This window comes from Callithrix jacchus, chromosome X, assembly GCF_049354715.1.
Source record: "Callithrix jacchus isolate 240 chromosome X, calJac240_pri, whole genome shotgun sequence".
Classification (NCBI taxonomy): domain Eukaryota; kingdom Metazoa; phylum Chordata; class Mammalia; order Primates; family Cebidae; genus Callithrix; species Callithrix jacchus.
In genome coordinates this window covers 75,337,954-75,357,309 of record NC_133524.1, presented here as the reverse complement: position 1 = coordinate 75,357,309, position 19,356 = coordinate 75,337,954, and the positions used below count along the sequence as shown (strand labels likewise).

The 19,356-nt window shown below is 34.0% G+C and overlaps 1 protein-coding gene across 40 annotated transcripts in view; it reads left to right on the top strand.

The window, feature by feature from the left end:
• The window catches only part of ATRX (ATRX chromatin remodeler), a 316,685-nt gene that overhangs the window by 101,080 nt on the left and 196,249 nt on the right, over positions 1-19,356 (top strand). For 26 of the 40 annotated variants that reach the window (XM_078363309.1, XM_078363295.1, XM_078363285.1 and 23 more), the window contains 4 exons: positions 2,233-2,342; positions 6,060-6,127; positions 6,462-9,538; positions 14,325-14,397. In XM_078363309.1, the coding sequence (XP_078219435.1) occupies positions 2,233-2,342; positions 6,060-6,127; positions 6,462-9,538; positions 14,325-14,397 (3,328 nt within the window). The remainder of the gene's footprint in view (positions 1-2,232; positions 2,343-6,059; positions 6,128-6,461; positions 9,539-14,324; positions 14,398-19,356) is intronic. The other 14 variants (XM_078363312.1, XM_078363298.1, XM_078363286.1 and 11 more) reach the window with 1 other exon arrangement.

The window sequence follows — 19,356 nt, the reverse complement described above, 5'->3', positions numbered from 1 at the left end:
GTATTCATAAAACATTTTTCATTTAAAAATATACAAAATACTATGCTGTATATCATTTGGGAATGTTTCTCATTTAACATTGTTTTTGAATTGTATTCATGTCAGTAAATGTACATCTAGTTTGTTTATTTTTCATGGCTCTATATTATGTTGTATTAATAAGCCACTATTCATTTCCCACATAGGAAGTTATTCCCAATTTTTTATTTTGCAATTTTCTGATAAGTGCTATGGTGAATATCCTTATATTTGATTCCTTGTGCACATGTAGGAGAAAATCTCCAAAGAATTACCTAGTTTTGTTTAGTTCTTAAGTGATACATGCAGAAAAGCACATAGAAGATGCTTAGTATTACTTAACATTGGATGAACATTCAGATTCTACCTTTTATTTATTTTGTTAGTTTATCTGAATGAAATTATTATTTGAAATGAAAAAGTATGTTGTGGTGTATTTGTTTTTCTTAAATACAGAATATATGAATACCCAACATCAAACTGGTGTTTGTAAGTAATGTGATTATAATATATTAGGTCTGTAATCCCCGCTGTTGGTAGGTTGAGGTGGGAGGTTTGCTTGAGCTCAGGTGTTTGAGTCTACAGTGACTTATGATTGTGCCATTGTACCCTATCTTGGTGATGGAGCAAGACCCCCATCTTTAAAATTAAAAAAAAAAAATAAATAAAAATATTAACATATATAGTAAACCTTCAAGTTTACTTTTATCTTCTGAAAAACTATGATGGTGTTCTTACATATTATAATTTTTAGCTTCTGGCTAGGTGTGGTGGCTCACACCTGTAATCCCAGCACTTTGGGAGGCCGAGGCCAGAGGATTGCTTGAGCCCAAGAGTTGGAGACCAGCCTGGGCCACACAGTGAAAACCAGTCTCTACAAAAAGTTAACCAAGTGTGGTGGTGTGTGCCTGTAGTCCTGGCTATCAGGAGGCTGAGGTAGGAGGATTGCTTGAACCTGGGAGGTCGAGGCTTCGGTGAGCTGAATTTGCACCACTGTACTCCAGCCTTGGTGACAGAGTGAGAATGTATCTGTTAAAATTTTTTTTAAAGCTTCTACAAATAAAAGTATTCCTGATAATATTTGGGTCCATGGTGCTTTGGACCTAACAAAAACACAAAAGAGAAAATTTAAAGGGTGATACATATATGTGATGTTTTGTCTTTTATTTAAGGATGGAGCCAATTTGTTTTTTAGTCTTTTTTTAAAATTTGTGAATGTAAGCATTTTCAGTGGCTTCTTTTGAATTATAATCTACCATCTTATTTTGATCAAGGTCTTGGTTGCACATCAAGATCATCTTTGAAACTTTAAGAAAATGTCTGAAAGATTTTAATTCCATGGTTTGAGGGGTGGGAATGGCTGTTTTTATAAAGATTCTTCAGATGACTCTAATGTTTAACTCAGGGTGTGAAGCACTGCCTTAGCAGAACTAGGGATAAGAGCGAGTCCAGAGGTTTCTTCTTAGTCTTTTATGCATAAGATATCATCGATATGTTTTTTAGGAGATAGTACAGAATGGGACTCTTGCCTTTTACCCCTAATCGATTGTTCTGATGTTTTGCTGCCAAAATAGATATACCGGTAATATCTTATTTGTCCTTATTTGGAAACAGTAGACAGTGTTGGTATGGATAGTGGAGTACCTATAGAAAAAACGCAGGTTAATGACAATTATGGTTAGTGTTGAAGTAAATATTAGGAAAGAAATTGGTAATAACATAAAACTACCAAGTTTTTACATGCCATATTGATAGGATCTCTGCAGGCAATTCCACTTTGAGAGTAAAAACCTTTATGGCATAATTAAGTATAGGATTGCAAAAGAATCTGTTCCATATATTTTACTTACTTCCCCATTCTGTAAGCACTGATACTGAATTTATTTGCAAAGCAATAATGAAATAAAAAAGAGCTCTTGGCCCTTAGTTTTAGAACTTCTTTATGGAGTCTCTTAATGTTATATTGAGTTGTAAGAAATGACATTTGCATCTGTAAAAGGAAACAATTAGGATTTGTAAGTTGGAATTTGCCAAAGTTGTCATGTGTTGAGTAAGTTGATAAAATATTAACCTTTTTTACTTGTGTCCAAGATGCCATTTTTTGAAGGATTATGAGGTATTTAATTTCCAATACAAAAGTTACAAAATGCTGACTAAAGCAAATATCTTTTTCTGTGTGTAAATGTGTGAATAATAGTCACTCCTTTCTCCTAGAAGATGGGCTTCATGGGATTGTGAGCTGCACTGCTTGTGGACAACAGGTCAATCATTTTCAAAAAGATTCCATTTATAGACACCCTTCATTGCAAGTTCTTATTTGTAAGGTATGTATGATCTGCTGATAATTCATACCACAAATATTTCAATGCTTACCATATACCAGGCCTTTGAGGGCATAGTCTTGAAGAAAGATGGAAATGGTATCTTGCCTTAGAGGACTTCTATTGTAGTGGGGAAGATAGACATACAAAGCCTAAGTGCCATGATAGAGGAGATACTGTGATTACGGGAGCATACAGGAAGCCTGTGTAAATAGGACTTTGGTTGGATGGCTTTCTAGTGGAAAGCTGGTATGTGAAATCTGAATAAGAATTAGCCTGGTAAGTGAGATTGGTTCAGCATGTTTGGGGAAGAGGCAACGTGGCATTCCGATACTGGTAGTTGAGGGAGAGCTTGGTGTGTTTGAAAATCTCAAAAGTGGATTATGTGTAAATGTTTGTGTTTTATAATCTTTTCTCTTAAATAACCTACTTCCCCAAATCTAAGCTTTCTATGTGGAGCAGGATTTTGATATAACTTGGAGATAATAGAATTAAAAATGTTTTTTATGTGTTGATTATAGTTTTAACTGTCTGTGTCACTTTTTTGTTAGTAGTACCTTGGAGTTAATTTTTAATATCTATAAATGTGGGTCTGGCATGGTGGCTCACACCTGCAATCCCAGCACTTTCGGAGGCTGAGGTGGGTAGATCACCTGAGGTCAGGAGTTTGAGACAAGCCTGGCTAACGTGGTGAAACCCCATCTCTACTAAAAATAATAAAAAGAAAATTAGCCAGGTGTGGTGGTGGGCACCTATAATCCTAGCTACTCAGGAGGCTGAGGCAGGAGAGTTGATTGAACCTGGGAGTTGGAGGTTGCAGTGAGTCAAGATTGCACCATTGCAATCCAGCCTGGGAAACAAGAGCAAAACTTAATCCTATGTTAGTTTCCCAGTAAAAAGCTACCTTTGAAATGCAGTGGCAGGCCATGTTTTCCTTGGAGTTCTAGTTATAGATCTTTTCTTGCATGAATTTTCGATCGATTCAGACATGCTTAAATGAACTAAACTTTACTTTTTCCTTTAGCAATTTATATCCCTCCTTTCCTTGAATTCAGTTCAGCCAAGGGCCTGTGTAGGGTGTGTATTAGAGAGTTTTGTTTTAAGTTGTGACAGCAGAATCTCATATTGCTGGATTTGTGACATGTATTTTCCTTTCTGTTTTCTTAGCTATATGATTGTCTTTTTTCAAGAACCAGTCTTTTGAGCCTAGGCCATTTCACTAATTATTAGTTTGTATCAGTGAGCACCTTACTTTCCCTTTCTGCAGTCCCACTGGAAAGACTTTGAAGTCAGTCAAACTTGGATTTGAATAACAGCTTTGCTTCTTATTAGTTGTATGACTTTAGATTTATTTACATATTAATGAAAGTTAGCCTTTTCTCTCATAATGCGTCCTGCCTTGCATGGTAGGTATTTTGAGATTTAAAGAAAATATAAATTAATTGTTTAGCTGTATACATAGTAGCTGTTTGTATATGGTGGCTTTAAAAATTACTAAGTACCCACATCTAATAAATTTTTATGTAGAGCTTTAGTAGCTAGTTATATGAGACCAGAAATTAGCTTTACTAAAATCTTTTATAAACTTTTATTTATTTATTTTTTTGAAATGGAGTCTTGCTCTGTCACCCAGGCTGGAGTGCAGCGGTGCGATCTTGGCTCACTGCAGCATCCGACTCCTGGGTTCAAGCGATTCTCCTCCCTTAGCCTCCCAAGTAGCTGGGATTACGGGTACCATTCGTGGCTAATTTTTGTATTTTTATTAGAGACAGGGTTTTACTCTGTTGACCAGGCTGGTCTTGAACTCCTGACCTTGAGTGATTCACCCACCTCAGCCTCCCAAAGTGCTAGGATTACAAGTATGAACCATCATGCCCAGGCAGAAATCTTTTATAAACTTTTAAATAAGGAATAGTGGTACTTGATTGTATGGAAGTCTATTTCAAGGCATTAATTCTTGAGAGAGTTGGATATCTGGAAAATACAGACATTGGGTAGGTGTTAGTGCAGTGCTTTTTTTTTTTTTTTGAGATGGAGTCTCACTTTGTTGCCCAGGCTGGAGTGTAGTGGTGTCATCTCTGCTCACTGCAACTTCTGCCTACTGGTTTAAGTGATTCTCTTGCCTCAGCCTTCTGAGTAGCTGGGATTACAGGCGCCTGTCACCACACCTGGCTGATTTTTGTATTTTTAGTAGAGAAGAGGTTTCACCATGTTGGCCAGGCTGGTCTTGAACTCCTGATCTCGGGTGATCCACCCACCCCAGCCTCCCAAATGCTGAGATTATAGGCATGAGCCACCGTGCCCAGCTGGGGTAGTGCAGTGTTTTTACTTTGAGTCTCTGAAACATGCACACATACTCCCTTTTAAAAAAAATTTTATTTTTAAAATTTCTGTGGGTACATGGTAGGTATGTATATTTATGGGGTACATGAGATGTTTTAATATGGGCATGAAATGTAAAATAAGCACATTTATGGAGGATGGGGTATTCATCCCCTCAAGCATTTATCCTTTGAATTACAAGCAGTCTAATTATATTCTTTAAGTTATTTAAAAATGTATAATTAAGTTGGTATTGACTGTAGACACCCTATTGTGCTAGTAGGTCCTATTCTTTGTATTTTTTGGTACCCATTAACCTTCCCCACCTCCTCCCTAGCCCCTCACTACCTTTTCTAGCTTCTTGTAACCATCCTTTGTGACATCCTACATAAGTTCATCCATGAGTTCAGTTGTTTTGATTTTTAGATAATACAAGTAAGTGACAGCATACGACGGTTGTACTTCTGTGCCTGGCTTATTTCACTTAACATGATGATCTCCAGTTCCATTCATGTTGTTGCAAATGACAGGATCTCATTTTTTTTTAATGGCTGAATAGTACTCTATTGTATACACATAACACATTTTATTTCTTTATCTATTGATGGGCAGTTAGGTTGAGTCCAAATCTTGGCTATTGTAGATGGTGGCCCAACAATCATAGGAGTGCCTGTATCTCTTCAGTATACTGATTTTCTTTCTTTTGTGTATATATCCAGCAGTGGGATTGCTGGATCATATGGTATCTCAATTTTTAGTTTTTTGAGGAATCTCCAAACTGTTTTCTATAGTGGTTGTACTAATTTACATTCCCATGAATGATGTACAAGTGTTCCCTTTTCTTCACATCCTTGCCAGCAATTGTTATTGCCTGTCGTTTGGATATAAACCGTTTTAACTGGGGTGAGATGATAATCTTATTATAGTTTTGATTAACATTTCTCTGATAATCAACGATGGTGAGCAGCTTTTCATATGCCTGTTTATCATTTGTATGTCTTCTCTGGAGAAATGTCCAATCTAATCTTTTGCCATTTTTTGATTGGATTATTTGAATTTTTTCCTATAGATTTGTTGGAGCTCCTTATATATTGTGGTTATTAATCCATTCTCAGATGGGTACTTTGCAAAAGGTTTTCTGATTTTGTGGGTTGTCTCTTCATTTTGTTGAGTGTATCCTTTGTTGTGCAGAAGCTTTTTAACCTGATGTGTTTCCATTTGTCCATTTTTGCTTTGGTTGCCTGAGCTTGTTTGGTATATTGTTCAATAAATCTTCGCCCATACCAGTGTCCTGGAGATTTTTCTCAGTGTTTTTAATTACTTAAAAAAAAAGTTTTCGTCCTTTATGAATATTACCAATTTTGAATAGAATTTCTTCTTCCTCTTTTCTTTTAATAGAATTGCTTTAAGTATTACATGAGTGATGATATTAGCCGTGACTCGGATGGAATGGATGAACAATGTAGGTAGGTAATATATATGAGCTAACATTCAGTGTTACCTACTTTTGGGAGGAATTGTTACATAATCTTTTATGAGGTTTGTCTTTCATAGTATCATCATTGATGTCTTTAATGAAAAGTTGTTCTTTTCCATAAACCCTAGGTTTGTGTCTAGTTTAAGTTTCTAATAAAGAATAAGCAGAGGACCTAAATTACTACTAAAATTACTGGCAGTAAAATTTAAATTGCATTATAATGAAGTATTAAAATAGGTTTTGTTGGGAATTTTTATTTTTTTACATATTTTTTCAGTTTCTTAAAAGAAGGGAATAATGTTTTAATCTTTAAAACATTTCAGATGGTGTGCGGAAGGTGGAAACTTGATTTGTTGTGACTTTTGCCATAATGCTTTCTGCAAGAAATGCATTCTACGCAACCTTGGTCGAAAGGAGTTGTCCACAATTATGGATGAAAACAACCAATGGTATTGCTACATTTGTCACCCAGAGCCTTTGTTGGACTTAGTCACTGCATGTAACAGCGTATTTGAGAATTTAGAACAGTTGTTGCAACAAAATAAGAAGAAGATAAAAGTTGACAGTGAAAAGAGTAATAAAGTATATGAACATACATCTCGATTTTCTCCAAAGAAGAATAGTTCAAATTGTAATGGGGAAGAAAAGAAATTAGATGATTCCTGTTCTGGCTCTGTAACCTACTCTTATTCAGCACTAATTGTGCCCAAAGAGATGATTAAGAAGGCAAAAAAACTGATCGAGACAACAGCCAACATGAACTCCAGTTATGTTAAATTTTTAAAGCAGGCAACAGATAATTCAGAAATCAGTTCTGCTACAAAGTTACGTCAGCTTAAGGCTTTTAAGTCTGTGTTGGCTGATATTAAGAAGGCTCATCTTGCTTTGGAAGAAGACTTAAATTCGGAGTTTCAAGTGTTGGAGGCTGTAAACAAAGAGAAAAATACCAAAGAGCATAAAGTCATAGATGCTAAGTTTGAAACAAAAGCAAGAAAAGGAGAAAAACCTTGTGCTTTGGAAAGGAAGGATATTTCAAAGTCAGAAGCTAAACTTTCAAGAAAACAGGTAGATAGTGAGCACATGGATCAGAATGTTCCAACAGAGGAACAAAGAGCAAATAAAAGTACCAGTGGTGAACATAAGAAATCTGATAGAAGAGAAGAACCTCAGTATGAACCTGCCAACACTTCTGAAGACTTAGACATGGATATTGTGTCTGTTCCTTCCTCAGTTCCAGAAGACATTTTTGAGAATCTTGAAACTGCTATGGAAGTTCAGAGTTCAGTTGATCATCAAGGGGATGGCAGCAGTGGAAATGAACAAGAACTGGAGAGTTCATCTGTAAAATTAAATGCTTCTTCAAAATACAACAGAGGAGGTATTAAATCAAAAAGTACAGCTAAAGTAACAAAAGAATTATTTGTTAAACTCACCCCTGTGTCCCTTTCTAATTCCCCAGTTAAAGGTGCTGATTGTCAGGAAGTTCCACAAGATAAAGATGGCTATAAAAGTTGTGGTCTGAACCCCAAGTTAGAGAAATGTGGACTTGGACAGGAAAACAGTGATAATGAGCATTTGGTTGAAAATGAAGTTTCATTACTTTTAGAGGAATCTGATCTTCGAAGATCTCCACGTGTAAAGACTACACCCTTGAGACGACAGACAGAAACCAACCGTGTAACATCTAATTCAGATGAAGAATGTAATGAAACAATTAAGGAGGATCGAAAACTATCAGTTCCAATGAGAAAAAAGGATAAGCGGAATTCTTCTGACAGTGCTATAGATAATCCTAAACCTAATAAATTACCAAAATCTAAGCAATCAGAGACTGTGGATCAAAATTCAGATTCTGATGAAATGCTAACAATCCTCAAAGAGGTAAGCAGGATGAGTCACAGTTCTTCTTCAGATACTGATATTAATGAAATTCATACAAATCATAAGACTTTGTATGAGTTAAAGACTCAGGCGGGAAAAGATGATAAAGGAAAAAGGAAACGAAAAAGTTCTACGTCTGGCTCAGATTTTGATATTAAAAAGGGCAAATCAGCCAAGAGCTGTATAATTTCTAAAAAGAAACGACAAACCCAATCTGAGTCTTCTAATTATGACTCAGAATTAGAAAAAGAGATAAAGAGCATGAGTAAAATCAGTGCTGCCAGAAACATCAAAAAAAGGATTCAAAATGCAAAAGATTTTGACTCTTCTGAAGATGAAAAACACAGCAAAAAAGGAATGGATAATCAAGGGCACAAAAGTTTGAAGACCTCGCAAGAAGGATCATGTGATGATGCTGAAAGGAAACGAGAGAGAGAGAATTTTTCTTCAGTAGAAGGCACAATTGATAAAGACACGACCATCATGGGATTAAGAGATCGACTTCCTAAGAAGCAGCAAGCAAGTGCTTCCTCTGATAGTGTCGATAAGCTTTCTGGGAAAGAGGAGACTTTCAATTCTTTGGAAGTCAAAAAGGTTGCTGAAAGTAAAGAAAAGAGCAAGCATCTCAAAACCAAAACATGTAAAAAAGTACAGGATGGCTTATCTGATGTTGCTGAGAAATTCCTAAAGAAAGAGCAGAGTGATGAAACTTCTGAAGATGATAAAAAGCATAGCAGAAAGGAAACTGAAGAAAAAGAAAAGAAAACTTCAGACTTTAAGAAAAAAGTAATCACAATGGAACAACAGTATGAATCTTCATCTGATGGCACTGAGAAGTTACCTGAGCGAGAAGAAATTTGTCGTTTTCCTAAGGGCATAAAACAAAATAAGACTGAAACAACTGATGGAGAAAAGAAAAGTAAAAAAATAAGAGAGAAAACTTCTAAAAAGAAGGATGAATTATCTGATTATGCTGAGAAGTCAACAGGGAAAGGAGATAGTTGTGACTCCTCAGAAGATAAAAAGAGTAAGAATGGAACATATGGTAGAGAGAAGAAAAGGTGCAAGTTGTCTGGAAAGAGTTCAAGGAAGAGACAAGATTGTTCCTCGTCTGATACTGAGAAATATTCCATGAAAGAAGATGGTTGTAACTCTACTGATATAAGACTGAAAAGAATAGAATTGAGGGAAAGAAGAAATTTAAGTTCAAAGAGAAATACTAAGGAAATACAAAGTGGCTCATCATCATCTGATGCTGAGGAAAGTTCTGAAGATAATAAAAAGAAGCAGCAAAGAACTTCAGCTAAAAAGAAGGCAGTCAATGTCAAGGAGAAAAAGAGAAATTCCCTAAGAACAAGCACTAAAAGGAAGCAAGCAGACATTACATCCTCATCTTCCTCAGATATAGAAGAAGATGATCAGAATTCTATAGGCGAGGGAAGCAGTGATGAACAGAAAATTAAGCCTGTGACTGAAAATTTAGTGCTGTCTTCACATACTGGATTTTGCCAATCTTCAGGTATGCAAAAATAAATTAAAAATTTACAGTTTGTAATTTCTCACTCTTGAATGAAGCTAATCAAATTTAGGGTTACTACTTAGGAGAACACCATTTAAAAATTATTTAGAAGTTTATTAAAAAACATTTTCATTTATTTTTATGCTGCCATTGGAAAATATTTTGAATACTGCTAGTATGCAGTATCAGGGACCCCAGATTTGTTGAGTAAATAATAAAATTTCTTTATCAATGTTTAGTGCTTTTTTCTGGAGTAATGAGCAGTAGTTTATAAAGGAAAATCAGACTGGTGCCAGTAGTTCAGTAGCTATTTGTTTATATAATGTAAGTGAGTACTTGGTACTTGTATGACATGGTGTGTCAAAATTGTAACTGCCATACATAATGGCTTTTTAAGTTTGAACAGATAACTTTTTGTCTCATGAAATCCCCTTTAATTATTTTTAATTTACCTCATTAAAATTCTTTATCGTTGCTTGTTAACTAGTTTCTAATGATATGGACAGATGTTTTTCTTTTAAAAGCATTGTCAAAAAAGAAGAAAGAAAATCCAAAAATTAGCTGGATTAGCCTACCCTGATGAGATAGAGTACTAGGAACATTAAAGCTTGGGTCAGTTGGTGAATGAGATAAAGAAAAATAATTTTTAAAAGAAGTTTGTATTTTAAAAAAATCAGTTGTGTAATAAATGTTTATAGGTCATTTGTCTTTTTTTTTTTTTTAAGTCGGTAAGACCTGTCAGTTAACTATGGATATTGAAAATTTATTTAAAAGTTTTTATAAAGTAGGCTTTACATAAAACTGTATTTCCAACATAGGTAGAATTTAAGAATTTTCCTTTCCATTCTTATGTTAGAGTTTTCAGTTTATCCCAATTGGATTTTAATGGAATTAATTTGAATCTTGGCCTTCAAAAAAATGTTAATTTTTAATTTTGTAGAAATGAGGTCTTGCTATGTTGCCCAGGCTGGTCTTGAACTCTTGGCATCAAGCAGTCCTCCCACCTCAGCCCTTCAAAGTGTTGGAATTATAGGCATGAGCTACTGTGCCCAGCAAAATCTTGATTTTTAGTAAAACTTGATGTTTCTTTTATGGAGTACTTGTGACTTGACTTGAAAACCAAATGTGATATGCTCGGTTTGTGCTTCAGTTGAATGCCCTGCTCTATCAGATGACTAGATGGAGCTCTGTTTATATGGCTATTGTAACTTCAAGTTCATAGTTTCTTACCTTAAATTCTTGGGGTCTGATGTCTTTCAGAATATACAGCTGTTTGGTTTTTAGAAAAATAATAGAGAGCAGTTACCATATATTTTATAAAAGCCCCATTGGGGCCTGATGCAACACTACATAATCAAACACATAGTATTTCTGCAGCAAAACATTTGAAGATTCACATTGAAACAAATAAGCAATTTAGACCAGGTTTTGCTGCCAGATTGTCTTTGGTACTCTCTTTTAGAAACTTTCCGTTCTGAGAGTGTTTTAGATTTCAGAATTGTGTATAAAGGATTGTGGACTTATATTAAAAATATAGAATCTAAGTTACTTTGACATCAAATCAGCATTTTAGTTGTTGGGTTAGCTGTGAAAACCCTTCTTAAGGATTAGAGTTTAATAATAAATTGTGTTTAAAAATTTAGCTAAAAATCCATTAAACTTACCTGTTACTGAGCTAATTTTATTTCTGGTTTTATTAATTTTAAACTTTGGAAAATTGGTTTCTGTAATGAAGCAGTTTCACTGGTGAAATCAACGTTTGATTTCAAGTATTTTACTACTTTTCATTTCTCAAGATTTCATTTGATTTATTGATACCTATGAAAGTTTCTATTATGTACCTCTCATGTTGAGAATTATTAATACTTAGTGTAATAACTATGGATTCATTAGGTCTTAAGAAGAGGTGGTGATATATAGCAAATACTCAACTGATGCATCTCCTGATAATTACTTATCTCAACACTAATCTAGATCACTGTATTCCATTTTGATTTATTTAACTTTGATCTGAAGGGCAAGTTGACTGATGGGGAAGTAAATTTTTTCTCAGGTGTGTATCAAGAGGAACTTTGAGAATTCCTCACTTCAGTGAATGCCAGTCCTTCAACTACTTGGTGGAATAAGCCTTGTTGTTGAGATTTTCTTGACCCTAGATACTTTTGGGGACTAAGCTGATTATTTGGGATGAAATAAAAAAGAAGATAAATTTGTTAGGGAATTTAACCTGTCAAAAATTGGGCCATGTCAATTGAAACACTTAAGTAGACTAGAATATGAGTGCCTTGAAAATAAGTTCTGTTTTTAAAGATCAGTTTGAGTGTGAGTCAGTGTTACGATATTCCTTCAGAATTACATGCTTATATAAGCATGCTGCATTTATGTACTCTTCTGTCTAACTTAATTTTAGGTCTCTGTTTTAGGGGATTAAAAATAAAAAGAAAACCCTGCCCCCTATTGAGTTTAGAGGATTCCTGTTCATTTGCAATATTTGGGTATCATATTGCAGCTACAGTATTTTCCTAGAAATCGGGGCTTGGAAATGGCATAAATAACCAAGATGCAGAGCATGGTCCTAGGAGATTGCCGTCTAATGTAAGACAGACATAGATAAATCATTTAAAAAGGTAACAGAAGAAAGATCTAAAACTATAATGGGGCCTGTAATCCCAGCACTTTGGAAGGCCGAGGTGGACGGATTACCTGAGGTCAGAAGACCAGCCTGGCCAATGTGGTGAAAACCTATCTCTACTAAAAATACAAAAAAAAATTTGCCAGGTGTGGTGGCACACACCTGTAATCTTAGCTACTCAGGAGGCTGAGGCAGGAGAATTGCTTGAACCCAGGAGATGGGGATTGCAGTTAGCTGCGATTGTACCACTGCACTCAATCAAGCCTGGGTGACAGAGTGAGACTCCATCTCAAAACAAAACAAAACAAAAAAACAATGACAACAACAACAAACTATGATGGGGCTACACACTAAGTGGCAAGTTACTAAATATTTGGGGAAAGACTTAGAAAAACAGTTGGCATTTGAACTTCGAAGGATAGATCAAAATATGAAAGGTGTAAAGAGGGAATGACAATACTATTACTAATCATACTTCATTTGAAGATTGGTCTGTTTGAATGAGATATTTATTGTGAGTTTGCTGGGATATTATGAAATCTCTTCTCTCACTCTCTCTCTTTTTTTTTTTTTTTTTGAGTTGGAGTCTTACTCTGTCACCCAGGCTGGAGTGCAGTGGCGCAATCTTGGCTCACTGCAACCTCTGCCTCCTGAGTTCAAGTGATTCTCGTGCCTCAATCTTGCAGGTAGCTGAGATTACAGGCGAATGCCACCACACCTAATTTTTGTATTTTTAGTAGAGATGGGGTTTCTCTATGTTGGCCAGACTGCTCTCGAACTCCTGACCTGAAGTGATCTGCCTGCTTCACCCTCACAAAGTGTTGGCATTACAGGCGTGAGCCACCACGCCTAGCCTTATTTAGTGTATTTCTATCCTGAGCCTATAGGTGTCTATTTTCTTTATAGATTTTTTCTTACATTTCTCTTCAACATTTTATTATGAAAAACATTTTAGTACATACAAAAGCATCTACCATTAACTTTATACTATATTTGCTTGATAACATATCTGTATATCCTTCTGTGTATCTATCATTGTATCTTTTTTGCATTTTTAGCTTTTTATTTTGCAATAATTATAAATCCACAGGAATTTGCAAAAAAAAAAAAAAAAAAAAAATGCAGGGAGGTCTCCGACACCCTTCACTTAGTTTCCGTCAAGGATAATATTTTTTAACTGTAGTGCAGTGTCAAAACCAGAACACTGAAGATTTATTCAGATTTCACCAGTTTCACATGCACTCATTTGTGTTTGTGTAAGTATAGTTCTATGCAGTTGTACCACATGTATATCTTTGTATAATCACTGCCACAACCGAGATATCAAACCTGTTCCATTATCACAAGGATCCCTTATGATACTGCTGTCTTTACCTCAATTCCTGACATCTGGCAACTAGTAGTCTGTTCTTCATCACTATAATTTTGCCATTTTGAAATGGAATCATGAAACATGTAACCTTTTTTTTTTTTTTTTTTTTTTAAAAGATGGGGTTTCACCATGATGGCCAGGCTGGTCTGGAACTCCTGACCTCAGGTGATCCACCAGCTTTAGCTTACCAGAGTGTTAGGATTACAGGCATGATCCACCTCACCCGGCCCTCTTTAGATTTTTAATCAAAAGATAGAATTGTAGCTTTTTAAAAGGAAGTAAGTTTTACTGTACTCAACTGTATCTCTGGGTAATTCAGGTCACAGATACCATACACATTCAACTGCATTTTAAAATTACTTGCTGCTACCAAAATATTATTACTAGTTTTGCTATTCTTCAAAGATATCCCATAAATTAGACATCTGTTAATGTCAAAATTAAAATGTACCAGTATAAAGGTTATTGTGGCAAGAGACTTAATGCAAATATGATGGTTGTTGATACAGAATTGTTACTGAGAAGGGTGAAATTTAAAGCCCTCGTGCCCTGTGAAGAAATTCTGAAATATATAAGATCCAACTATTTATCATTTTACTGGTGTCACTTTGTAAAAATCCTGTTATGTTTTCTGTAAGAATGCTTTTTACTCATATTTTGGATTTCAGAGTTTAGATTCCACTTAGTTTGCTTTAAAGTTTTTGGCTTTCAGTTTTATTTTACATGGTTTTAATTATATAGCTTATTTAAAGCTAATTTTAAGTGCACTTTTTTTCCTCAAGGAGATGAAGCCTTGTCTAAATCAGTGCCTGTCACAGTGGATGATGATGACGACGACAATGATCCTGAGAATAGGTATGATTCCATCTGTAAGGACTGTAAAAAGATTATAACACACCCTAGGCATGGGCACAAACAGCAGCACCGGAACAGCAAGCAGGTTGTAAAAACCAGGAGTGCCTGCCTTAGAAAGACTCGCTCACAGTCTTCCTGCAAGTTTGAAAGAAAGGCCAGAAAATGGGCTAAAACTCAGAAACCTTGAGAAAAAGTAAATATTATTTACACACCTAGCATAGGGTGTGTTATAAATACAGAATTGTCAATTTTATCTTTCTATGTAAACTGCGATAATTTTTTGGAATATTTTAATTTTGATAGATTATTGATGAAAGTAAATATTTCAATAAATTGGTGACAACAGACATCTCTATATTTGACTATTGTTAATTGCCATCCAGTATGATGGTCCTATTTATTAAGGCCTGTTGAGAATAAACAAAAAGAGAGATTACTCAGATTTTTAAGATTAAGAAATCACTTTCAAAATAAGTGTCAATTTACAAGGTATCTAGACTGAGTTAGAGTTTAACCAGTTTTCAAATAAAATAGAAATACACAGTATGAGAGCATTAACTTTAATAAGACTTAATAGGTTTAAATGTCAAAAGTGTAGCCTATACAGATGCACTCAAGTAAGGGATGGCTGGGTAATGAAAAAAAAAAAAAAGACACTATCATAGTAGTGAAGAATAAGGAAAACAAAGATGTTAATGAATATAGCTATAATATTTCAACATATCTTTTAAATACTTCCTGGACAATAGCATACCCCATGCTCATAATCTTCAACAAGAAGATCGTGTGGTATAGTGCATGGAATTTTGTAATAATGAGCATAAGGATAGCTGACTTCTAACATTTTTAGCAACTGTCTGTGTCATCATGGGCAAATTATTTTACTTTTTTTCATAAATTTTCTATCTTTAAGAAGAAAAAGTTAGGTGAAATTTTCTCTAATACTGGTACCAAAAAAATCCATGATAGATTTGAGAAGATTTCATGAAAGAGAACTACATTAACCATTCACTTATTCTTAATAGTAAGTTCTAACATTAAGAAAACATGAAAATATACATGTAATTTTTTATCATAATTTTGTAAGAAATTAATTGAGTTAGTAAATGTCCTGGGGTCAGCCCTTAGGGGTAATTAATTGAGTTAGTAAATATCCTGGGGTCTAGCTCTTTTATATCTTGCTGATGCTGTTAGGTTTCTTTGTTTCAAAGGTCAGCATTCTGCTAATTAACAGAAGAACGTTTTTATTAAGGTGAATGAACAGTTTTATTTTACACTTTTGAATAGAACTTAATTGTGGACACAAAGGTTCAGATTCTGCCGGCCTACTTTTTAAAATTTAAAAATGTATATCCAATTATTTTGTGGGATAGGTGGTAGGTTCCAGAATGGAGTGGTAAGGGCATATAATTTATTCATCAGGGATTTTATATAATATAATCACAGCCAGATACTGAAAACATTTCCAATTTTATTCTCTTTTAAAATACTTGAATTTTTCTTCATTTATGTTTGCTACTATTTATTTATTCTATATATCATGAGGCCTCAAATGTTACTCCAAGACTAATGTTTAAAACATTCTATATCTTAATTTAACTGTGAATGATTTACTTTAATTTCGTATTTAACCACTAAATAAGAATATTGTTAAGGTATAATTTTTTGTGTGTGTTAGAGCTTGTCAAAATATAAATACCATTTTCAACTTTTAAGTTACCTGGTCGAATCTTTCTGTAACTGGAAAGTATCTTTAATTCCATTTTGAATTTGTGATTAAAAAGTACAACCCTGTTGAGTACTTTTGAGAAGAAATGAATTTTATCTTGAGCATGTCTCTCTTTACTCAGTTTAATGTGTTTTTATAAAATATACAATTTACTAACTTATTTAATATTCACTATACCAGAAAGATATCTAATGCTCATGGGTCATCTAGTCATGATGGGGATACAAATAACCTTCTTGCACTATTTTAGTATAGATTCTATATTTGACCTTATTTGAATATTCACTAAGCAACCTAAAAAATTTATTTGCAGCGGCTGGGTGTGGTGGCTCACACCTGTAATCCCAGCACTTTGGGAGGCCGAGGCGGGCGGATCACCTGAGCTTGGGAATTCGAGAACAACCTGACCAACACAGAGAAACCCCGTCTCTACTAAAAATACAAAAATTAGCAGAGCTTGGTGGCGTATGCCTGTAATTCCAGCTATTCGGGAGGGTGAGGCAGGAGAATCGCTTGAACCCGAGAGGCGGAGGTTGTGGTGAGCCGATTATAGCACCATTGCACTCCAGCCTGGGGAAGAAGAGTGAAACTCCATCTCAAAAAAAAAAAAAAGTTCATGTGCAGGTCATGTCTTAGAATTATTTTTCCAACTTCCTAACTTTTGATAGGTCATATTTTGGTAGATAGCATATTGTAATTATATGTAAATTTGTACACAATTGTGTATAAATTGTGTATAAATCTTATATGCTTTGCCTTTTTAGCAGTATTGTAATACATTTTCAGTGTTGGTACTTATGAAGAGGCAAATAGTGTGTTATTGAAAATGCTTAACTATTTGGATGCAATAAATTTGTGGAAAACTGTTTTCTTGTTCAAGCATTTAATTTTAATAATAATGTTACTTTTTTTAATCATGAGAGTTGAAGTAATTTGCTATTATGTTATAGAGGCTAGTTTGTAGCCAAAGAAGTTTTGAAATTTAGGACATAAATACTTTTAATTTCCCTAACACAGATGTATATATATTTGTGTGAAAGTTTTGCAACAGATTTAATGATTATTTACTTTTCCTATTTTAAAGCTATGATAGCTTTTGAAGGCATTTAAAAAACTTGGTTATATCCTGAATATTTTAGTAAAAGTGGCTGAATTTCTGTTTTCACATACTATTAAGTAGTGTCACTTATATTTGAAGGTAAATGTATACTATTATGAGATAGAGTACTCTAACCTGTAAATTAATTTCTATTTAATTGCATTTACTTAATGAACAGGGACAAAATATTATAGGTTAATCAACACTTGTATGTTTCTGGTTTAGCTTTTTATAAAAAAGATGTAGACTAATATATTTTGAATTTTACATAACTGAAAATTTATTTCAAATTTTAGAGCTTAGGCTTAATGTAATTTTTCAATGGCTGAATAATAATACCAAATATATTGTCAGGTTTTAAAATTTATACACACAATTTTAAAGTCATATATTTGAATGTGCTGTTAGGGTAGTGTTTCGTTGGCCTTTCAAATACCTGTTAGTTGCATTTTAAATTGGTTCTTTGAAAAGACATCCATTTATATGATTTATTATGCTTTCAATTCAGTAATTAGGCTTGCATTGAAAATATATAATTCCTTTATGTGTTCAATATAACTGGGGATATTTGACCAAACATTTTCTAATAATATCATATATTTTACTATCTGTACTGTGTGCGAACCTCAAGTAATAAGATAGTAATGTGTTCAAATTTTAGCAGTATTAGTTTTGAGATTATTAAACTATGGTTGTCTTTAGAGATTGCGTAGTGAACAATCACTGAAGGGACCATTTATCCCAAAAAATAATTATCTTTTGAAATTTCTTTATCTGTTTATTTTGCAGGATGTGAAAAATATTTAAAATTGAGCTTTTGAGAGCAAAATACAAATTGCTAGGTTTTTCTAAATAAGCATTCTTTTTCTCTGACAACTTTGACTAAGAGCTGAGATTTCTACATGGATGTCTGCTCCCTTATCAAACACATTTACTTTATTGTTGAAATATGCTTAATTGTTTTTTTACTCCACATTTTTTTCTCATAATTTCTCTGTGGGTGCGACTAAATGCTTTTTTTCATAGAAGCAAAATTTGATGTGGAGATTGCTAAAAAAAAATGTCCCATTGTTAATAGATGTTCTATTATAGTGGGACTAGACCATAGTATTTTAAATTTCCAAGTATTGTATCATTTGATGATAATTTTGTGTTTCAAACTAGAAAATATGCTAATGATTTTTTTTCCCCCACTGGCTTGGTGTGGGTATTGTGTTGATGAAGACTCTGTACTGTTAATCCAACATATTTTCGGAAGAAACTAATGATTTCTGGATGTTATTTATGCCTGAAGAGATATTTAATGATTGCTTACCTGATTTCAGCAAAATTAATGGCATGGGTATATCACAAGTCCCTTAATCATTTGATTTTCACTTAACTTTCATTTTAAACACTTTTTCAAATGTCTTTTTCCTGCACGTGTTTTCTATTCTCTATGCCAATGTGCTAAATTTGGAATAATAGTTTTTTTTTTTTTCTTGTGGTAGTTCTGTTTGGTTAGCAAAACTTCTTTGATTCTCTTTTATTGTACTTGAAAAACAAAGGTGGCATTTTACATTAAGTATTTTACTTGTTTTTCCATTTGAGTAAGGGTTTTAAATATCAAGCAATTTTAAGGTAATTTTTTTTTCAATTTCTGTTGTCTAATAATGCAGGTAAGTATTGCAAGTCATTTAAGTATAACACAGGTGTCCAGCCAGTAGGTAGTATCTACTTGTAGATATCTAAACTGGCTGTAGTTGTTACTGGTTTTCTTTTTTATACTAGAATTCCCAGTAAGGAAAGAAATACGATGTGTAGTGGTGATCTTTGTTCTTCTGTGATCGAGACTTAAACATTATAACCAGCATTTCTTTCTTGTTCTCTGTTCTTTGGTGATATTGGGACCTACAGGAAATAAGAAATAGGTCTTCCTCAAAAAAAAAAAAAATACCCAAAGGAAGAGGAGGAGAGAGTTTGGATTTCTAGCGTTAGCAAAAGTGATTCATTTTTCTGACTTAATATCCTTTATCTTTAACTTTGAAATTTCAAAATGGAGATGAGTAAATTCACTGTTTTCATTTTTCAAGTATAAATATATTGAACTAATTATTTAATATGATCAAATTTCCTATATTAATTTGAATGT